General features: G+C 41.5%; 1 protein-coding gene across 1 annotated transcript in view; it reads right to left on the bottom strand.

Moving 5' to 3' along the window:
• Window positions 1-19,874, bottom strand: part of dstyk (dual serine/threonine and tyrosine protein kinase) — a 57,678-nt gene that overhangs the window by 31,890 nt on the left and 5,914 nt on the right. The window contains exon 3 of the mRNA XM_033042821.1: window positions 14,730-15,115. Within this exon, the coding sequence (XP_032898712.1) occupies window positions 14,730-15,115 (386 nt within the window). The remainder of the gene's footprint in view (window positions 1-14,729; window positions 15,116-19,874) is intronic.

Here is a 19,874-nt window from a genome sequence, read left to right as displayed (position 1 = left end):
AGGAGACAAGAGTTCATGGCCCAATGCAGAGTCAGGATAACAAAACAGCCTGGCTTCGGATCAGCTTCATCCAAGACCGCAGGAAATTGCAGAGTTGTGGACGTAGCCCAGCCATCATGTAAACCAGCCGCACTTCCATTGACTCCATCTACACTACACACTGCCTCAGCAAGGCCACCAGCAAAATCAAGGAGCAGTCTCACCCCGGCTACTCTTCTCCCCTCAAACAAGAGGTACAGAAGTACGAAAACACACACACACACCCAGATTCAGGGACAGTGACAGTTACTTCCCAGCTGTTATCAGGCAACTGAATCATCCTCTCATCAGCTGGAGTGCAGCCCTGACCTCCAATCTGCCTCACGCAAAACATTTGAACGGTCTGTAATTGGACTTGATCTTGCACTAAATTTTGTACTCTTTATCTGTATACTGTGGACAGCTCGATTGCAATCGTGTATAGTCTTTGATTGGATAGTGCGCAAACAAAACCTTTTCATTGCACCTCAGTACATGTGACGATAATAAACTAAAACTAAATCGTTTGAGACGTCCAACGACAGCTTTAGCTTTCCAAACATGAATTTTTAAACCAGAAGAATGCATTGATGAAGTCAAAGACCTGTACTGCAATGAAGTGCTGATACCTGCAATACGCCAAGGCAAGGAATGAATTGAGGTACAGATGATACTGGCGAGGGATGCAATACTTGAGAGTTAGAGATAAAGACAAGGCTGGTGGTATTGTAACGGTTTTTTCCATATTGAAGCATGTATCCAGAAAAAACTCATCTCTGAATCATGTACATAAAAGTTCTTGGAAGTTTTGGTAGCTGAGAATAATGGAAACCCACTTTGGCTTTGAACTTTGTCAATGTCCACAGTATTACAGCCGGAGGATCTCACTATACCACATATTGGGCACAACCCTGTTAGTCCATTGAATATGACAAATGGGCCCACTTTGAGTTAGAAAAAGATTAAACCACAAATTTACTGAGCTGATTGTTAAATTAAGCACTTTTGGTAATGTTTGCAATTACCGCTCTTGCACGAACAGTAGTTGCATTTACAATTAGTTAAAACAGAGGATTTTGGATCCTCGAGTGCTGCAGAAATAAAATTCATCCCAAGAACGCACCCAATTCTATTCCAGATACGTGGAAATTTCCTTTACCAAAAACAATAATCTGCTTTTACATTGCCCCCCAAAATACAGCCAATTTGCACGATAGTTATCCTGTGTCTCTGAAGTTTAAGACCACCGTAATGTCTCAGCACATCTTGTCTGTAGGATTTCACACAACCAATTACATTATTCCACAAAATCTTAACCAAAGCTTGAAACCAAATATATTCCTGCGGACAAGATGTGCTGAGACATTATGCCTGTCTTAAACTTCAGATACACAGGATTACTAACATGCAAAATCTTAGAAAGATTTCATTGTTACATTGTTTTAATCTGGTTCTCAAATGTACTTAAATTGTGACAACTGTAAGGAACTGCAGATGCTGGTTGATACCAAAGATAGGCACAGAGTGCTGGAGTAACAGCAGATCAGGCAGCACCCCTAGAGAACATGGATAGGCGATGTTTCAGGTTGGAACCCTTCCTCAGACCACTAGGTCTGTCCATCTTCTCCAGGGATCCCGAATTACTCCAGCACTTTGTGTCTACTTAAATTGTAGGTTTTCTTGAATACTTCTATGAGTACCTGGCATTTAACACGAGCTGTGTTTGAACAAACTTCAGATGCCGGTTTACATCGAAATAAACACAAATGGAGTAACTCAACATTTTGGGTCGAGACCCTTCTTCAGTGACATGACAGGTAATTTAACATGACCTGCTGGGCCTTGTGTTTCCACCAACACTGTCCACTGGTGTGACCATTTGACCATTCGCCAAATTCAAAGACTAAAGAGCTTTCGTCTCTCAAACCTAATCTGCAGCAGGAATTGAGGAACCAGCCCATTCTGCTTCTAATTAGACTCCACTGCCACTCTTGACCTACAGAATCCAGACAAATGTCATGCAACCCGATCCCAATAAAAAAGGGTGTAAAATTAATGAGGGGAGTGAAGTAGAAGAACTGTACCTGTATCCTATTAATGCAACACAGAGATTAAATACAAGTGCCTTGGCAAACTTATTTGAAGTGTGACGGAAGAGGAAGTGGACACTCCACACCAGTTGTTTTTAGCAATGCATTTCCAATCTGTGCCACCACAAGAGGAAATAAAGCAAGCTTTTTTTGAATGCGTGAGAAATTAAAGGAGGAACCACATGCACACAAGCTCAGCGGTTGTTTGCGCTTGCTGTTGTTTAGAAATCACCACTCCAATTTCATAATTGTTCTCAAATTTTGATTCTCACCTGGCAAAAGGCGTCGCAAATGGCAAAACTTCACTTGGTAGATGCATATTTGTTTCCCAGTACTGTAGTTGGCAGAGGTTTGTGCAATTTCTTTGTTAATGAGTGTACACGCATGTACGAATATGCACGCATATGAAACGTCACCCATTCCTCCTCTCCAGAGATGCTGCCTGTCCTGCTGAGTTACTCCAGCATTGTGTCTACCAACCACATACACACCTATACACACACACACACACACACACATATATATACACAGACAGTTAATTGCCCCTCCCGAGCTGCAGTCATGGGACGATGCTGCCATTTTAACTGACACAATCCCAGTGCTGTCTCATAACCAAATTCTGCCTCATCGTTTTCACTGAATGGTATTATGCTTCATGTTGTTTTAAGCTTTAACCCACAACCACATGTACCATGGAAAACCTTTTCAGTGCACTATCCATCTTCTAATCCACGGATAATAACCATTGTCCCTGTTACCGACAATCTTTCCACCCCAAAAAGCATCAGTAAACATGGTCCAAATGTATTACTTCATGATTTCATCATCTAGCTTCATCTCAAACTAATATGCAACTTGTGTTTTGCACCAAACTTGGAATCTTCACCTCCAAGACATTCCAAACTGCTCGGAATTATATCAGACTTATTGTCCAGTTGCATTGCAAATGAAGGTCAACTCATTTGCCTTTTAAATTGCTTGATCCTCTACATGTTAATTGTTAAAGAAACTGCTGGAGGAACCCAGTGGATGAAGCAGCATCTGTGGATGCAGAGGGGGAGGGGGGTGGCTGATTAGTTTAGTTTAGAGATTCAGCGGAGTAGGCCCTTTGGCCCACCGACTCCACGTCGACCAGCGATCATTTTACACAAGCACAATTTACAGAACCAAATTAACCTACAAACATGTATGCTTTTGGAGTATGGGAAGAAACAAGAGCACCCGGAAAAAACCCCATGATGTCACGGGAGAACATACAAACTCCGTACAGACAGCATCCTTAGTCAGGTTTGAACCCAGGTCTCGGGCACTGTAAGGCAGCAACTCTACCGCTGCACCATCGTGCCGCGATGTTTTGGATCAAAACCCTGCATTGGGATTGAGAGAGGAGTGAGGGATGGCCAGTATATAGTGGTGAAAGGAAGAGGTGAGGCAGAAATAGGTGGAACCAGGTGAGGAGGGGGATGATGGGGCCAGGCAGTTGGGGATGGGTAGGAGAGGTAGTGTCAGAGACTGGAATGGAATAAGTGGAGCTAAAGGGCTATAGATTGTGGAGAAGTAAAATGGCAGGCAACTAGAAGCTCAGGATGGTATACTAAGTTGCTCAAAGGCTTGACTTTTTGCCATTTTTCAATATTTAAAACCAAACAGAATTACTGGGAAGATTTTTTCCAATTCAAGGAAAACGATCGTTCATGAAATGTGACCAAATTAAATTGATAAATTTATGTGAATCAGCTTAAGATTTGATTGAAGGTTAAATGCAAACACGCTTCCATGTACAAAAAATGTACACAATAATTAAACAAAATGCATAGAGCTTAAGAGTTGGTTCTTAAAAGAGGTAGCACAGGGATGGATAGATTTGCAGAGTTTGTCAAGAAAGCTCAGTGCACATTTGGGAATGCCATGTCGACAGAATGTAAAATTTATCTGCATTAAAATCAAAAGAGCAATTGTTTAGATATTTGATTTAAGACTTAAGTGCTTATTCGTCCCTTCATACCATCCGCTCACCACCCTCTAACCAATTGAAATCAAAATCACGCTGCAAAGGATGTGACTTTAATCAGAATTTAATCAAATAATCGTATATTTTTTTAATATTAGACCACCAGAAACTGAGGAATGAATGATGTGTCCAACCTGCTGCCACAATGGAGGCAGCCACAGGCATCTCCGTGAGACCACACAACAAAGATGCAGAAATGGAAAGTACAGTTCACAAACAATTAAAGTTGTTCAAAGCTGGAGTAATCCCAGGCTGATGAACTGGAATGCAGTGTTTTAATTAAAGCTGAAAAAATGACTGCGCCCGATAAACCAGCCGAGTAGCAGCTTCATTCTCCCAGATGCAAGTTGATGAATCAGTGTTATCTGGAGCAGCATTAAAACTGTCCTTGGTGCTGCTCTCTTGGGGTCATAGTCACACAGGGCAGAAACAGGCCCTTCGGCCCAACTGACCCACACCGACAAATATGCACCATCCACGTTAGTCCCGCTTGCCTCTAAACCTGTCGTATCCATGCACCTGTCTAATTGCCTCTTAAACATTGCAATTATCCTCGCCTCGTTCCAAACAACCACCATCCTATGCATGAAAAAGTAACCCCTTAAATTCCTGTAATATCTTTCGCCCTTCACCTTAAACCTATGCGTGGCCAGGGCGCTGCGGCTTCCCGATGATGCTGGCTGCCTTTGAGGTAGCGACTTGTAGATCCCGTTGACGTGGGGAGGTCAGTATCTGTGATGGACTGGGCAGTGTTCACCACTTTTTGCAATCTTCTTTGTTCCTGGTTGCTCGAGTTGCCGAACCAGGCTGTGATGCAGTCAATATGCTCTCTGCTGCATGACTGTACAGGTTAAAGAGTATTCATTGACATACTGAATCTCCTCAATTTTCCATCAAAAAAACAAAAATAAAATAAAAAATTCTCTGCCACAGAATGTAGTTGAGGCCAGTTCATTGGCTATATTTAAGAGGGAGTTAGATGTGGCCCTTGTGGCTAAAGGGATCAGGGGGAATGGAGAGAAAGCAGGTACAGGATACTGTGTTGGATGATCAGCCATGATCATATTGAATGGCGGTGCAGGCTCGAAGGGCCGAATGGCCTACTCCTGCACCTTTTTTCTATGTTTCTATGTTTCCACAAGTGGAAGAGTCTAGGACCAGAGGCCATAGCCTCAGAATAAAAGGACGTACCTTTAGAAATGAGATGAGGAAAGATTTATTTAGTCAGAGGGTGGTGAAACTCAAATTCATTGCCACAGAAGGCTGTGGTGGCCAAGTCTAAAGATATTTTTAAGGTGGGGGTTGAGAGATTCTTGATTAATATGGGTGTCAGGGGTTATGGGGAGGCGGGAGATTGGGGTTGATGGATGAGTCATGATTGAGTGGCGGAGTATAAATAGGCCAAATAGCCTAATATTGTTGCTATAACTTATGAACATTTATTAACTTACTGCTTTGCCCTTTTCTTTCTCAGCATTTCTAATTAATCTCAATTCAGCTCTCATTTTCCTTGAACGACTTCCACTTAACTTTTCCCCTGAACAAAAAGGTTATTGAGCCAGCAAAGATCAGTTGAACAACATGATCCTCCCTGAATCATGATATTTAAGCTATTTGTGAAAATAGTAGAGAAAAAGAATACTAACATTCATAGCACCACGGGGAGGAGCACACAACAAAAGAAGCATTTCCTATAGGACAGCTGCGAAGTAATTTTGCTACATTGTCAAACCTTCAACACTGGTGCAATTAAAAAGGTTTCTTCAAGGACGGTAGCTACAGTGCAAAGGAAGCAAAATTCTCCTCTAGCTCCCTTGAGGAAACTCCAATTGCCTAGTGTTCTAGAGGTCGGGAAATTGAGATGGAAAACTTCAAGCTGAACTCCAAAACAGCCATCAATTACCAGTCGGCTCTGCACAGAAACACTCAAGATTAATGAAGCGCAGAGATCAAACTCAAATTAATTCAGTCTCAACCAAGTTTCTTTGCGGTATTCCACGATTCCTTTGCAGTCGGCTTTCAAACAGTTAGAAGCTTGCTGAGGAATTTTGTGGGTTACCAAAAATAGCTCAGACTTAACCAATATTTTTCCACACAGAACTGGCAGCTGGAGCATTTATGACTGCCCATCCTCCCAATAAATATGTTATAACCTACCACAAAAATGGGCTTAGAGTGAACATCCTCATGTTATAATACTCCATTGGGCATATCCAAAAATAACACACAAGGATGTCTCACCATCCTTAAGTTAATGGTCTAAGTTAAACATTCAACAAGAAACATAATAAAACAATTCCAGAAATTATTTGGTCTCAAGGATAAATATGCACCACAATACATAGGCCCTTAAATAAAGTCAGAGTCACCTTGGGGAACCCAAAGTTCATTTATTCTTAATGGTGAGCAACGTCCCAAGATATTGTTGCTCCTGTTCAAGGTCAGAGGGATAGCACCTGGACTAGATTAAGAATATTTCTCATTTCTAGGTGATTACACTAGTTTCACTAACTAACACTTTTAATTTTGTTTACCTCAGATTCATATGAACAGGTCAATATTTGTTCACATCAGCAACATTAAAGACTTGGACAGTTTAGAAAGCGATCAAGCCTGAGGTGGCGTCTCAAATAGCAACAAATAGCTTGTGGCTTCAGAGCTTAACTTTAGCAGTCGGCTCAGCAAATAGGAGCCAGATTCAAGGTTGTATCTTAAGATAGACAAAATGCTGGAATAACCAGAGTCAAGCAGCACCCCCTAACATTCTCTCAACGTCAGCCAGACAAAGGAGATCATGAAAGCAAAGTGGAAAGCACAGACTGGTGTTCATCAACAGCGCCAAAGTGGAGATGGTTGAAAGCTTCAAATTCTTATGAGTAAATAGTCCAGCAACTTCACCTGGACTAGCTACCATCGAAGCAATGGACAAAGGCGCAAACCAACACCTCTATTTCCTGAAAAGGCTTAGGAAGCTGAGCATGCCCCCAACAACTCTCTCCAACTACTTCAAATGCATTTTATCGGTTTCAATCACAGCATGGTTTGGGAACAGCAAGACCGCAAGAAACAGTAGAGTTTTGGACATGGTCCAGACCACCACACAAACCAACCTTCCTTCCATTGACTCCATCTACACCTTACATGATCTTGGTAAGACCACCAGCACAATCAAGGAACAGTCTTACCTTGGTCACTCCCCTCTCCCATCAGGCAAGAGATACCTCAGCACACATGACAAACTAAATTATGCTAAACATCTCTGGAGAAAACTGATGTTTCCAGTCGGAGCCCTTCATTAATTTTATGAAGGGCTCTGATATAAACCAGCTACTGCAGATCCTATTTATTACACGGAGTGTATTTAACTGCTAGTGGGCATTGATGCGAGTTATGGTTGAGTAGAGTTCAGTTTATTGTCACGTGTACTGAGGTACAGTGAAAGGCTTTTGTTGCGTGCGAACCAGTCAGTGGAAAGACAATACATGATTACAATCGAGCCATCCAGTGTACCTTTTCAGTTTGCACCTCTTGCTAGGTTTCAATTAGGAACTCACAGCACCTTCTAGACCTCAAATATAGAAAACAGATAAAACAAAGCCTCTCAGCCAAGGACATAGAGGGACGCAGCATGAAATTTGCAGGACATGTACTCAGAATGTCACCAGAACGTGCACCCAAGATAGCAATGACACGGCAACCTGACGGAAGAAGGAAAAGAGGCCGACCAAAACTCGCATGGAGGCGAACATTCCAGCAAGCCTATCAAGGGTGGAAGACATCGCACATGAACGAACAGAATGGTGAAAGCTTGCTGCCCAATGCACTCAACAGCGTGGGAGGAACGAAGTTTAAGTAAATAAGTCAGTGACACTTTGCATCAAGACAAAATGAATTGAAATCATGTCTCCATGTAACTCTGAGCTGAACATTTATATTTGTGAAAATAAGGCCAAAACAAAAATCATTTGTGAATAAACTGAGGTGGGACCGGTCTAATTTTACAGCTGTTCAGATACATATCTTTCAAGCTGAGACGGAGTAAATCAGGCCATGAAGACTGCTTTAAGCGCATGCCAAGCTGCAAGCACCACAGGTTTCCTTTACTTTTGAAATTTTCCAACCAACGCTTGGGTTTTATTACTCGGTTGCTTTGCAAAACAGACCCAGATGTGTTGCAATGAGAGAGACGACAGGAACGGAAATAACCAGAACAGCAGCATTTCAGTTTCCAAATGACTCAGCTTTTATAAGAGGAATGTGGTACATCTGTACAGTATCATAACAAATTATTATGGAGTGCAAGCATTCAAGATCGTGTTGTAACGATTGATGCCTTCCTAGGTTTAGTGCATGCTCACAAGTAGCTTATCAAATCATCACTTAAATAGATTCAACATTTACTTCATGTCAGTAGTCACCTAACACCATGTCCTTCATATAACACACGATGGGGTTTTACTGTATAACGGATAGAATGTCTGACTGCAACATTATAAACCAAAAATTAATAATTAAGGTCTATTCATAGTCACAGCTGCACAGCATGGAAACGGGCCATTCTGTCTAACTTGTCTATGCTGACAAAGTTGACACACTGGGCTTGTTCCATTTGCTTGCATTTGGCCAATAGCCCTCCAAACCCTATTTATATATTTGTCCAACTGTCTTCGAAAATTCTAACAACTTCTGTACCTTCCTCTGGCAGCTCATTCCAGATATTGACTACTGAGTGCCGAGTGAAAATGTTGCCTCCGAGGCTCCTCTTAAATCTCTTCACCCAGAGAGTTGTGAATCTGTGGTTTTCACCCAGAGAGTTGTGAATCTGTGGAATTCTCTGCCACAGAAGGTAGCGGAGAACAATTCACTGGAGTTGTTCAAGAGAGAGTTAGAATTAGCTCTTAGGGCTAAAGGAATTAAGGGTATGGGGAAAAAAAAAAAAAAGTAGGAACAGGGTACTGATTTTAGATGATCAACCATGATCATATTGAATGGCAGTGCTGGCTTGAACAGCCTACTCCCCTCTTATCTTATGCCATCCTACTTTAGAATCCCCTATCCTGGGAACAAGAGTGCAGTCTAGTTTTTTTTTCAGCTGAAGGGAGCAATGAAGGAAAGGTAGAAAAATAAAGAAATTGTTAGCCCACAATTTGAAGTTATGTTCCAATGTAAGCAGCACAAAGCAGCATGGAATGAGCTGTCAGAGAAAGCTTTAGAACCTGTAACAATTATAACTTTAAAGACAGTTGGACAGATATAGTTAGGATTTAGAGGGCTATGGACTAAATGCATGCATATGTGACTAGCCAAGTGTGTCAATCTGGTCAGCATGGACAATGTGTTAATCCATTATTTTATCAACCCCCCCCCCCCCTCCATCAAGTAAATCATCGATTTTCCAGCATCTGCAGTTCCTTCTTAAACACGTATATCATCCGTTTGGCTCAATGGCAAATCAGTCATTGAATTACAAGGTACACACAATTGCTGGGGAAACTCAGCGGGTGCAGCAGCATCTATGGAGCGAAGGAAATAGGCGACGTTTCGGGCCGAAACCCTTCTTCAGACTGATGGGGGGTGGGGAAAGAAAGAAGGAAAAGGGGAGGAGGAGGAGGAGCCCGAGGGCGGGCGGATGGGAGGGTGGGAGGAGACAGCTAGAGGGTTAAGGAAGGGGAGGAGACAGCACGGGCTAGCCAAATTGGGAGAATTCAATGTTAATGCCATAAGGACGCAAGGACCCCAGACGGAATATGAGGTGCTGTTCCTCCAATTTCCGCTGTTGCTCACTCTGGCAATGGAGGAGACCCAGGACAGAGAGGTCGGATTGGGAATGGGAGGGGGAGTTGAAGTGCTGAGCCACCGGGAGGTCAGGTAGGTTATTGCGGACTGAGCGGAGGTGTTCGGCGAAACGATCGCCCAACCTACGCTTGGTCTCACCGATGTAAATCAGCTGACATCTAGAGCAGCGGATGCAGTAGATGAGGTTGGAGGAGATACAGGTGAACCTTTGTCGCACCGGGAACGACTGCTTGGGACCTTGAATGGAGTCGAGGGGGGAGGTGAAGGGACAGGTGTTGCATTTCTTGCGGTTGCAACGGAAAGTGCCCGGGGAGGGGGTGGTGCGGGAGGGAAGGGAAGAATTGACGAGGGAGTTGCGGAAGGAGCGGTCTTTGCGGAAGGCAGACATGGGGGGAGATGGGAAGATGTGGCGAGTGGTGGGGTCACGTTGGAGGTGGCGGAAATGGCGGAGGATTATGTGTTGTATTTGCCGGCTGGTGGGGTGAAAGGTGAGGACCAGAGGGACTCTGCCCTTGTTGCGTGTGCGGGGATGGGGAGAGAGAGCAGTGTTACGGAGTATGGATGAGACCCTGGTGTGAGCCTCATCTATGGTGGTGCAGGGGAATCCCCGTTCCCTGAAGAACGAGGACATTTCCGATGCCCTGGTATGAAATGTCTCATCCTGGGAACAGATGCGGCGTAGGCGGAGGAATTGGGAGTAGGGGATGGAGTCTTTACAGGGGGCAGGGTGGGAAGACGTGTAGTCCAGATAGCCATGTGAGTCAGTGGGTTTGTAATGTATGTCGGTCAGGAGTCTGTCCCCTGCGATGGAGATGGTGAGGTCAAGGAATGGTAGGGAAGTGTCGGAAATCGTCCAGGTGTATTGGAGTGCCGGATGTTAGCATATGTATATGATGTAAAAAAAGCCTGTAAGGAAAGAGATTAGTGAACGATCAAGACATTTGCAGAGTGAGTGCAATATAGGAAAAGGCAAGATTACTTACACTGGAACACCAATGAAGGAGATTGAAATGGAGTCAGACAACAAAAAATTGCAATGAAAATTTGGGATTCCGACTACATACAAAGGTAGCATGCAGATAATTAAAACAAGCTGATTTCCCTTAAATGGAGAGACTAAAAGTGTGGATGGTACTCAAGCTTATGGTATAATTTCATTACTTGCATTCCATACCATAGCATTGCAGTTTACAATGTGGAATAGCAGTGGAAGCAGATTCTCTCAGGACATGCACATGGGGAATTTAAAGACTTCAGGAGAAGCCGAGTCTGTCCCAGAAGATTAAAAACTTCTCTCCTTGAATTGACGTCGCAATTAATCCAAAAGGGCCACACGGCCACGATCTGACCAGTACTCTAAAACCACCTGCATGTCAACACCATCGTACTCATAGATCAATTAATAATGTTCAGTGCGCCATGGCTGGGGTCCACATCAATCCAGTAGCTATTACAACATGCCAAATATTTAGCTCCAAAGCAGGAATTGAAAATGAATGGCTAGTTATTCCAATAAAAGCAACTGATGTCATCTGGACATTTTAGCACATTTTAAATTTGATTAAAACTAAATTAAACAATCAGGATGACATTAACATGGATTAACTCGTTTTGGCAGCTTTTTAATATGTGAGAAAAATGGGAATGAAAGAAACACCAGTGAAATTAAACTTGAGAGCATGCAACTCCAGTCAGAACTGCCTGGGAAGACAATGCTGCATCTTTTTACACTGGTTCAATACCACAAAGACAGATTAGCCAGTGTTTAAATGTATTGAAATGGTAAAAGGTTGACTTTAAGCATTATTTAAAAGTGTATTTTTCCCCCTTTAAACCCCCTCAAAACAAAATGACTAATTCTAGCTCTATTCTGTACTAGCACTCCACCCCCTCTCCACCCCCTCTCCACCACCTCTCCACCACCTCTCCACCACCTCTCCACCACCTCTCCACCACCTCTCCACCACCTCTCCACCACCTCTCCACCACCTCTCCACCACCTCTCCACCACCTCTCCACCACCTCTCCACCACCTCCCCCCCCTCCCCCCCCCTCCCCCTCCCCCTCCCCCCCCCCCCACCCCTCCACCCCCACCCCCTCCACCCCCTCCCCCCACACCCACCAATCTTCATAATTGAGCAACACATTAACAAAATCCCAAAGTTTCTATGCTCTGGTTCTGTTGCACTATATCATATACAAATACAACATTCAAGCCAGGGTATAATCAGAGGGCTTCATTCATTTTAATTCCACGATACTGGTACTTGCTTCAGAGCACTATTATGAGACAGGGCTTGAGAATAGTTTATTGTTTAATTGTTTAAAAAAAACATGCATTCGAGGCCAAAATGCTCAGCACCACAGCACAGCTCATTTCTTAAGCATTAAGAAATGTACCTCCTGTTTATGAAGATGAAATGAAGACACTGCCAACCCAGGTTGCCGTGTTGCAAATGGAATATTGCAGACAAATCACTCAGCCTCCTCACCAATTCTTCCCTCAAGCCTTGAATGGCAACCGGGGCACATTTACTTTTACATCAACAACATGGCTACCCATCACAAACCGAATGACACAGAAGCTATAGCTTTGGAGCAGACAACTTAAGGAGGGTGTCAACCAGAAATGTCACCTATTCCAACTCTAGCTTTTTTTTCTTCTTTTTTTTAATTCATACAGTTTGTAAACTTCTTCCATGTGATGTCACACACATGACCAGTCATATTTGACCTCTGACATTAAACAAACATGGAAAGTGATGGGATATTGCGTTGGGGGACCAGACCTCCCGTATGACAGACTAGTAACATTAAAAAATGTCACTTGATAAACCGAAAAAAAGAATCATATATACAATACAAAACAATATACCAGCAATGCTTTCATAATTAGAAGAGATGTACTCCACAATTTTTCATATTTTTGGTCACACATGTGACTAAGAATGGGCCTTCTCCAGAGATGCTGTCTGACATGCTGAGTTACTCCAGCATTGTGTCTATCTTCAGCTATAGCATAGAATCATTTATCCAGGAGATTGTAAATTTAAAATCTGGCAACAAAGTATAGTTGGCACTCTTTCATAATACACTCATTCAAGAAACATACTGGAATTTTTCCAACTTTGCAAATGTATATCACTGAAAAAGATATTCTGCATTTGCTGAAAACCTCAGAAGAAATGTACACACACACACACACACACACACACACACACACACACGTAAAGCAGTACCGATTCAGCAAACAAGCTTGCATTTTACACTGCCACATATGAATGCATTTTTTCATGTGACAAATGTAATTGTGCAGTGTTAAGCCCTGGTATCTAACCTTGGGCTCAATTAAAAAAAGATGAAAACATACAAAAAAAAACAAGCCTCAAATGACTTTCTCTTTGTGGCAGTCCCATGTGAAATTTGTGAACCCACATTTAAAACTTTGATCAATTACCATCATGTTTCAAAAGTAAAACTTTAGAATTACAGAAGAACACTATTCAAGCTCATGTCTGTGCAAGCCAAAGTCTCCAGCCAAATCCAACTTTCCAGATTTGGTTCATAGTTTTATAAGTTACAAAACTTCTATTATTAATTTCCCTATTTCATGCACGTTTCCACTTCAGCCAACCTTTCACACAGCTAGTTCCAAATCCCCACCATCCTCATGAAAAAATATTTATATCTTTCTCCTAACTACTTTGTCCCACAGCTGGTGATCTAAGCTAAAGGCCAGTTTCTTCCACCCCATGCACCCTCCCAATGTTGTTTCAAAAGAAAATTCTAACCAATAAATCCAGCTCATCCAGCAACAATGCCATTGTTTACTCTTGTACACTGTTGCCCTTCCTAATGCGATTAACCTCAAGGCCTTGATCTAAGTTATCTACACTACAATTCCAGCATGTCTTTCTTACCAAAATTTACAATCTGTCTTTATCACCTCTCATCTTGTTTATTTTTCATTTGCCACCTGTCCAATGCACTGGTATCTTCTTGGGATATCATTTTCTTCATGATGATCTAATCATGAATTAGACCTTCATATTTCTCAATGCCAGTGCACAGATTTACAGCTTAAACTTTAAAAGAAATTAATAGCAAAATTGCAAACAGAGTTTTCCGGTTACTGAAACGTGCCAATTATACTCAAGCTGAGCTTTTCCTTAACTGAACGCACAACGTATAGAAACTAGTTAGAGTTTTTATTTAATCAATTTAACTTAATATATAAACGTTATTAGATACATTGCCTCCTTAGAACCCATAATGATTGATTAAAAATATATACATAATATTAAAGGTTTAACATCCTTCATTGTTCATCGTCTTAGATGATGACTTTTGTTATATTACATCTATCCTAATCCCAAATAACATCTTTACAGGAAAGCCTGCTGTTATATCATGTCTGGTCATTGATTATACAATAACTGACAGTCATATTGGTAATACAACTGACAAACATGCAGCAGTCAGAATCTGTGTTAATCCATAACTACAACATAATTAGCAGTGCAGACATTAAGAACACAATATAGTAATATGCGCTATCGAAAATGAAAATCACTACGTTCATAAATGATAGGAGCAGAATTAGGCCATTTGGCCATTCAATCATGGCCGATCTATCCTTCTCTCAACCCCATTCTCCTGCCTTCTCCCTAAAACCCCTGACATTTAGATTTTATCATTTAAATTGGAAAATGAATCTCAATTCTTTAAATAACAAAAGTAGACAAAATTCCTTATCCTTGCTTCCCCACAAACTAACTTAAGATAAAATTCCACATTAATGATCATCATATTACCTGCAATAACGGATGGTGTAACGTTACTTCCAGATGTGCCGCACGATGTGCAGGATCTTCACTATCTTGGATTTCTAGGTCCTCCTCCGGAATGGTGTCCCATTTTCCCTGGTGTGCCGCAAGATGGTGGACCAATACATAATGTCCAGGCAAAGCCAAACTGACACTTGTCCTTTTACCGTGGATGAATTTCAGCCGTCGCCTTTTACACTTACTATCATTGCTGCCCTTGACAACGGGTAAGAGCCTTTCGCCCAAAAGACTGTTCAGTACATGACACTTGGCCCAGCAATTCTGACCTAGGATCATTATGCAGGGATAGCAGCCCACTGTTGCTTGGAGGTAGTCCTCTTCATGACATGGGAATGAAATGCAGCATAAAGGACCTAGAAAATCAAAAGAGAAATTAAACAGATATTACTTGCAAATTACCCTTAAATTCACTAACCTGTTCTGTGAACTAATGTCCATGAACTGGGAGCCAGTGGCACTCAGATATATTACCCAGGCCCAGATGGTGGTAAATTGAGATGGAAGTATGGGCTCTCCAACACAACCAAGTATATGGGAGCATAACCAGTTGTGTGCAACCAAAGTTAAATATCGCCCCAGAGCAATTATGCACAGCATCTCTATCCTCCCCCAAACCACATTAATTTTATTTATTTAATTTTAAAAAGTGTTATCTTCAATTAGGATTGGAATGTCATCTTCAATTAGGAGAGAACTGCAGGGAAAAAGTTGGGGTGGAGGGAGGGATATTAGTTGAAATTGGAGGATTCAAATGTTCATACCACTGGGACGCGAGCTTTGAGGAATACAAGTTGTTCTTCCTTCCCCCTTGCGGCCTTATTTTGGCAATGGATGAGGTTGAGGAGAGAACCGACAGCATGGGAGTGTGAAAGGAATTTGAAAAGTCTAGCAACCAGGATCTGCAGTCGGCCTTGGTAAACAGAGCACAAGTGGTTGATAAAACAGTCGCCTAGTCTATGCTTGGTCTCAGCAAGGTAGGAAGGTAACATCAGGAGCATGAAATGCTGCAGGTGAGGTGGAGAGAAGCGCATTTCAACCTATGTCTCATCTGGAAGGAGCTGCTGGGTTCCCTGAATGGAAGAGAGGGAGGCATGGGAATAATTGTTGCATCTCCTGTATTTGCGAAGCACCAGGGGATGTGGGGAGTGGGGGGGATGAACGACGAAAGCTGTTGAGCAAACTGCCTCCACAGAAAACAGTGGAGACGGAATGACCTGCCCGATGGTGGAACCAGAGTTTGCCCGACACCATACACGTGCTTCCTCAAGTTAGACACTCGTATTCAGAATAACGCAGCACCAGTAAACAAAGCTATTCTTTTAGAAGGCTGCAATGTCAAGCGTAATAGGTTGGTTCCATGTGAGACCTTGAAATATACTTTAAATTAATAAAAGCGATCTGGCTAGTCATAAAATATCTCTCATACTTTGGATAATACAATAAGATGGAAGTAATTACTGTCGTGAGGCATGTGTGGAAAAGATAAATTAAATTGAGGAAACTACCTCAATATGCAATTTTGCATATTAATTTCTTTAACTTGAAACATGAGCACTCAAAATAACTAACCCATAATAAATAATCTATATTTTCGTAAAAACATTATTTCTATAGAGGCAAGTAGCACCTCCAGATGCAGAAAAGCTCTCTAACTGGTTGGATTGTAACATGTGCAACCTGATAAGATGGAGATCATCATATCAATATCAAATGACAAATAAGGGAAGAATATTAATTGTGGTCATGGAATGCCTATCAAACGGATTCCTAGAATCGTTTTTATTTGTTGAGGAAAGAAAGTAGCGTGGTCTGTAATAACTAATGTTTTGGTGAAATTAGGTGGTATGATTGAGAAATGAAAATAATTGGTTCTGAGCAGGGTAGATGCTGTTTTGCCGAGCAATGCAGTTTCAATAAAAGGGGTGATAATTCATTAAACAATGTTTGATATTTCTTCCATGGGATCGGGGGGGGGGGGGGAACAACTTCATCTGCCCTGTTTACATCTCTCAAGTTTATAAATGCCCTTTTCCTGTATCTACACACTGTGGGCGGCTTGATTGTAATCATGTATTGTCTTTTCACTGACCGCATAGCATGCAATCAAGAAGCTTTTCACTGTACCTTGGTACACGTAACAATAATAAACAAATAATAATAATAACTTTGGTTAATTGATAGAAATAACTAATGGATTATTTGGGGTATTGTTGGAATTGGTGGTAATGATGGAGGCAGCATGAAAATAGATCCATGGGCCCCACAGAGACTGTGCAACCACTCATTTGGATGGGCCTCAGCTATTAAAAAATGATCAGTCATTTGGTTGAGGGATTAAGCCTCATCTCCATGTTTCTCAACGACTGTCAGCTGGGTGACTGATGCGAGTTATGAGGGGGACACAAGTTTCATGAAAATTGAACTGGGAATGGACAGAATAAATGTGTTAACATGTTATTCCTTTTATGAGTCAGCATGAGATTCTCTTTATGTGGTGAGAGGCTGAATGGAGTCTGCGCTCCACTGGGGTCAAGGTGTCCTCGGATGCACCTCACCTGAAAGTGAAGTGCAGTGAAAGCAAGATATTATGCTAATGTTATGGCAGCTTTCACAATGTATTCAAACACTCCTGCAATAAAACAATCCAACTACAATTACATCGAGCCGAGGCCTCGACTGGAAATTTGTGTGCAGGTGGAGGTACGAGTTTTCAAATTTCTGCACCTCTTCAGGGGAGACATCACGTTAAATCATTGCACTGAATGTTGTTCCCTTTATTCTTGATTTGTACATTGTGGATGACTAGATTGGATTCATACGTGGCCTTTTCTCAGACCGGATAGCATGAAAAAGCTTTTCACTGTACCTCTGTACGTGACAATAATAAAATAAACTAACCAATCTTCAATCCCTGCCAGTTTATTTCTCGCCAACATTGGTGTTTTAATATTTAGTTAAACAACTTCATGTCAAGGCTCATCTCCAAGGCCTCATCCATATTCCAAAGGTCTGAAGAATGACCTCAACCCAAAATGTTACCAATTCCATCTATCCAGAGATGCTGCCTGTCCCGCTGAGTTACTCCAACATTGTGTCTATCTTCGGTGAAAACCAGCATCTGCAGCTCCTTCCAACACCTATTCTGCTCGATACATTCTCAAAACTTAAGATTAGTCAAACATGATTTCTCCATTCATAAATCTGTATTAACTCTACCCAATGCTGAACTCCACTTCACCAATTCCCCAGTAAGTTTTCCCACTACAAATAGCGCATGAATTAGCTTTTAGTTTCAATTTGCCTCTCCCCCTCAAAGCACAGGGGTGGCAAATGTGGCTTCATAATCTGTCAGAACTATTGAACACTGGCAGTTTTGGAAGATGGCAGCCCATGCACCCAATATCTGCAGAGCCACTTCTTTCAAACCCCGAGGATAAAGTCATCAAGGTTCTGGAGACACCTCAACTTCTTACTCCCATAAATTTCCAGTGTCATTCAAGACCGAGATGCAAATTAATTTCTTCTTGCATAAAAGGCAAAAATCTTTCCTACTCTTTACTGAGGGTATTGGAAGGTTATTGGCTCAATATTATCAGGATTGTTTCACTTAACATCCAAAAATCTATTGCTCTCAGTGTCAGTGCAGGAAATTGGTGCAGAAGCTAAAGATCAGCTATTAATTACTCAAATGTTTTAAGTAACACTGTCTTTCAAATCATTCCCTGAAGAATGATTTGAAGTGCTCAAGATTTTTTGTTGTTGTTAATTTTAAATCAAGATCTATCTCCTCTGGGTCTACAAGCTGCGAGAGATGTACAGTGCCCTCCATAATGTTTGGGACAAAGAACCATCATTTATTTTTTGCCTCTGTACTCCACAATTTGAGATTTGTAATAGGAAAAAAATAAAATCACATGTGGTTATAGTGCACAATGTCAGATTTTAATAAAGGCCATTTTTATACATTTTGGTTTCACCATGAAGAAATTACAGCTGTGTTTCTACTATACGGGATTTTTCTTTATTAATGAGAGAATTCCTCTGTCATCAGCTGTGGAGGTCTTCCTTGGCCTGCCTGCCAGTCCCTTTGCGATTAGTAAGCTCACTAGTGCTCATTCTTCTTAATGATGTTCCAAACAGTTGATTTTGGTAAGCCTAAGGTTTGGTTGATGTCTCTAACAGTTTATTCTTGTTTCTCAGTCTCATAATGGCTTCTTTGACTTTCATTGGCACAACTTTTATCCCCATGTTGATAAACAGCATAAAAGTTTCCAAAGGTGATGGAAAGACTAAGTGGGGGTGGGGGGGAGAACTATGTTTTAACACATCTGTAATTTCTACATAGTGAAAAACGTATAACAATGGCCTTTAATAAAATCTGACAATGTGCAGTTTAACCACATGTGATTTTTTTTCTATTACAAATCTCAAATTGTGGAGTACAGAGGCAAATAAATAAATGATGGGTCTTTGTCCCAAACATTATGGAGGGCACTGTGTGAGCTGATGCTACACTAAGCATTATTTTGCACTACCTGATGTATCCACATCTAGTGCGATTTGCCTGGATATCATGCAAAACATTTTTCACACTTCCAGTGGCGACGACAATAATAAACCAATATCAAAATGGCTCTCAAATCACAGGTTCCCACAAGTGCTCAAGGGGAACAAAACAAAAGCAGATTTTCTTTAATTGTCCCCATCATGAATGAGATCCAGCAGACCACTCTTTTGGAGAACCAAAGTTGTTCTATTCGTTTCCTACACAACTCTTAGCGGCACATTTTTCCCCCTATGGCATTAAGCTCAATGGCCAGCAAGCACCATTGACTTCATTATCAAAGACAAGTCTTTAGACTGGGAAGGCTGTAGCAGGTTGATACCAGCTTCTATCCTATGTAGGCACATATTTATTTATTTTTTATTTTTTATGTTTATTTTATTAGAAATTAATACAGTACAAAACAATACAGTGGCACCTAATTTTAGGTGCCAACTATGTCATACCGTAATCCATTCCACGTACAACCTCTAGTTTTATGTTATGAGAAGGAAGTAAGCAAGACAAGAAAAAGAAAACAATAGAAAGGGGGGGAAAGTGGAAAAATA

The sequence above is a fragment of the Amblyraja radiata genome, chromosome 24 (assembly GCF_010909765.2).
Source record: "Amblyraja radiata isolate CabotCenter1 chromosome 24, sAmbRad1.1.pri, whole genome shotgun sequence".
Taxonomy (NCBI): domain Eukaryota; kingdom Metazoa; phylum Chordata; class Chondrichthyes; order Rajiformes; family Rajidae; genus Amblyraja; species Amblyraja radiata.
The sequence above is the reverse complement of the archived record's forward strand: the minus strand, read 5'-3'. Positions and strand labels throughout refer to the sequence as shown.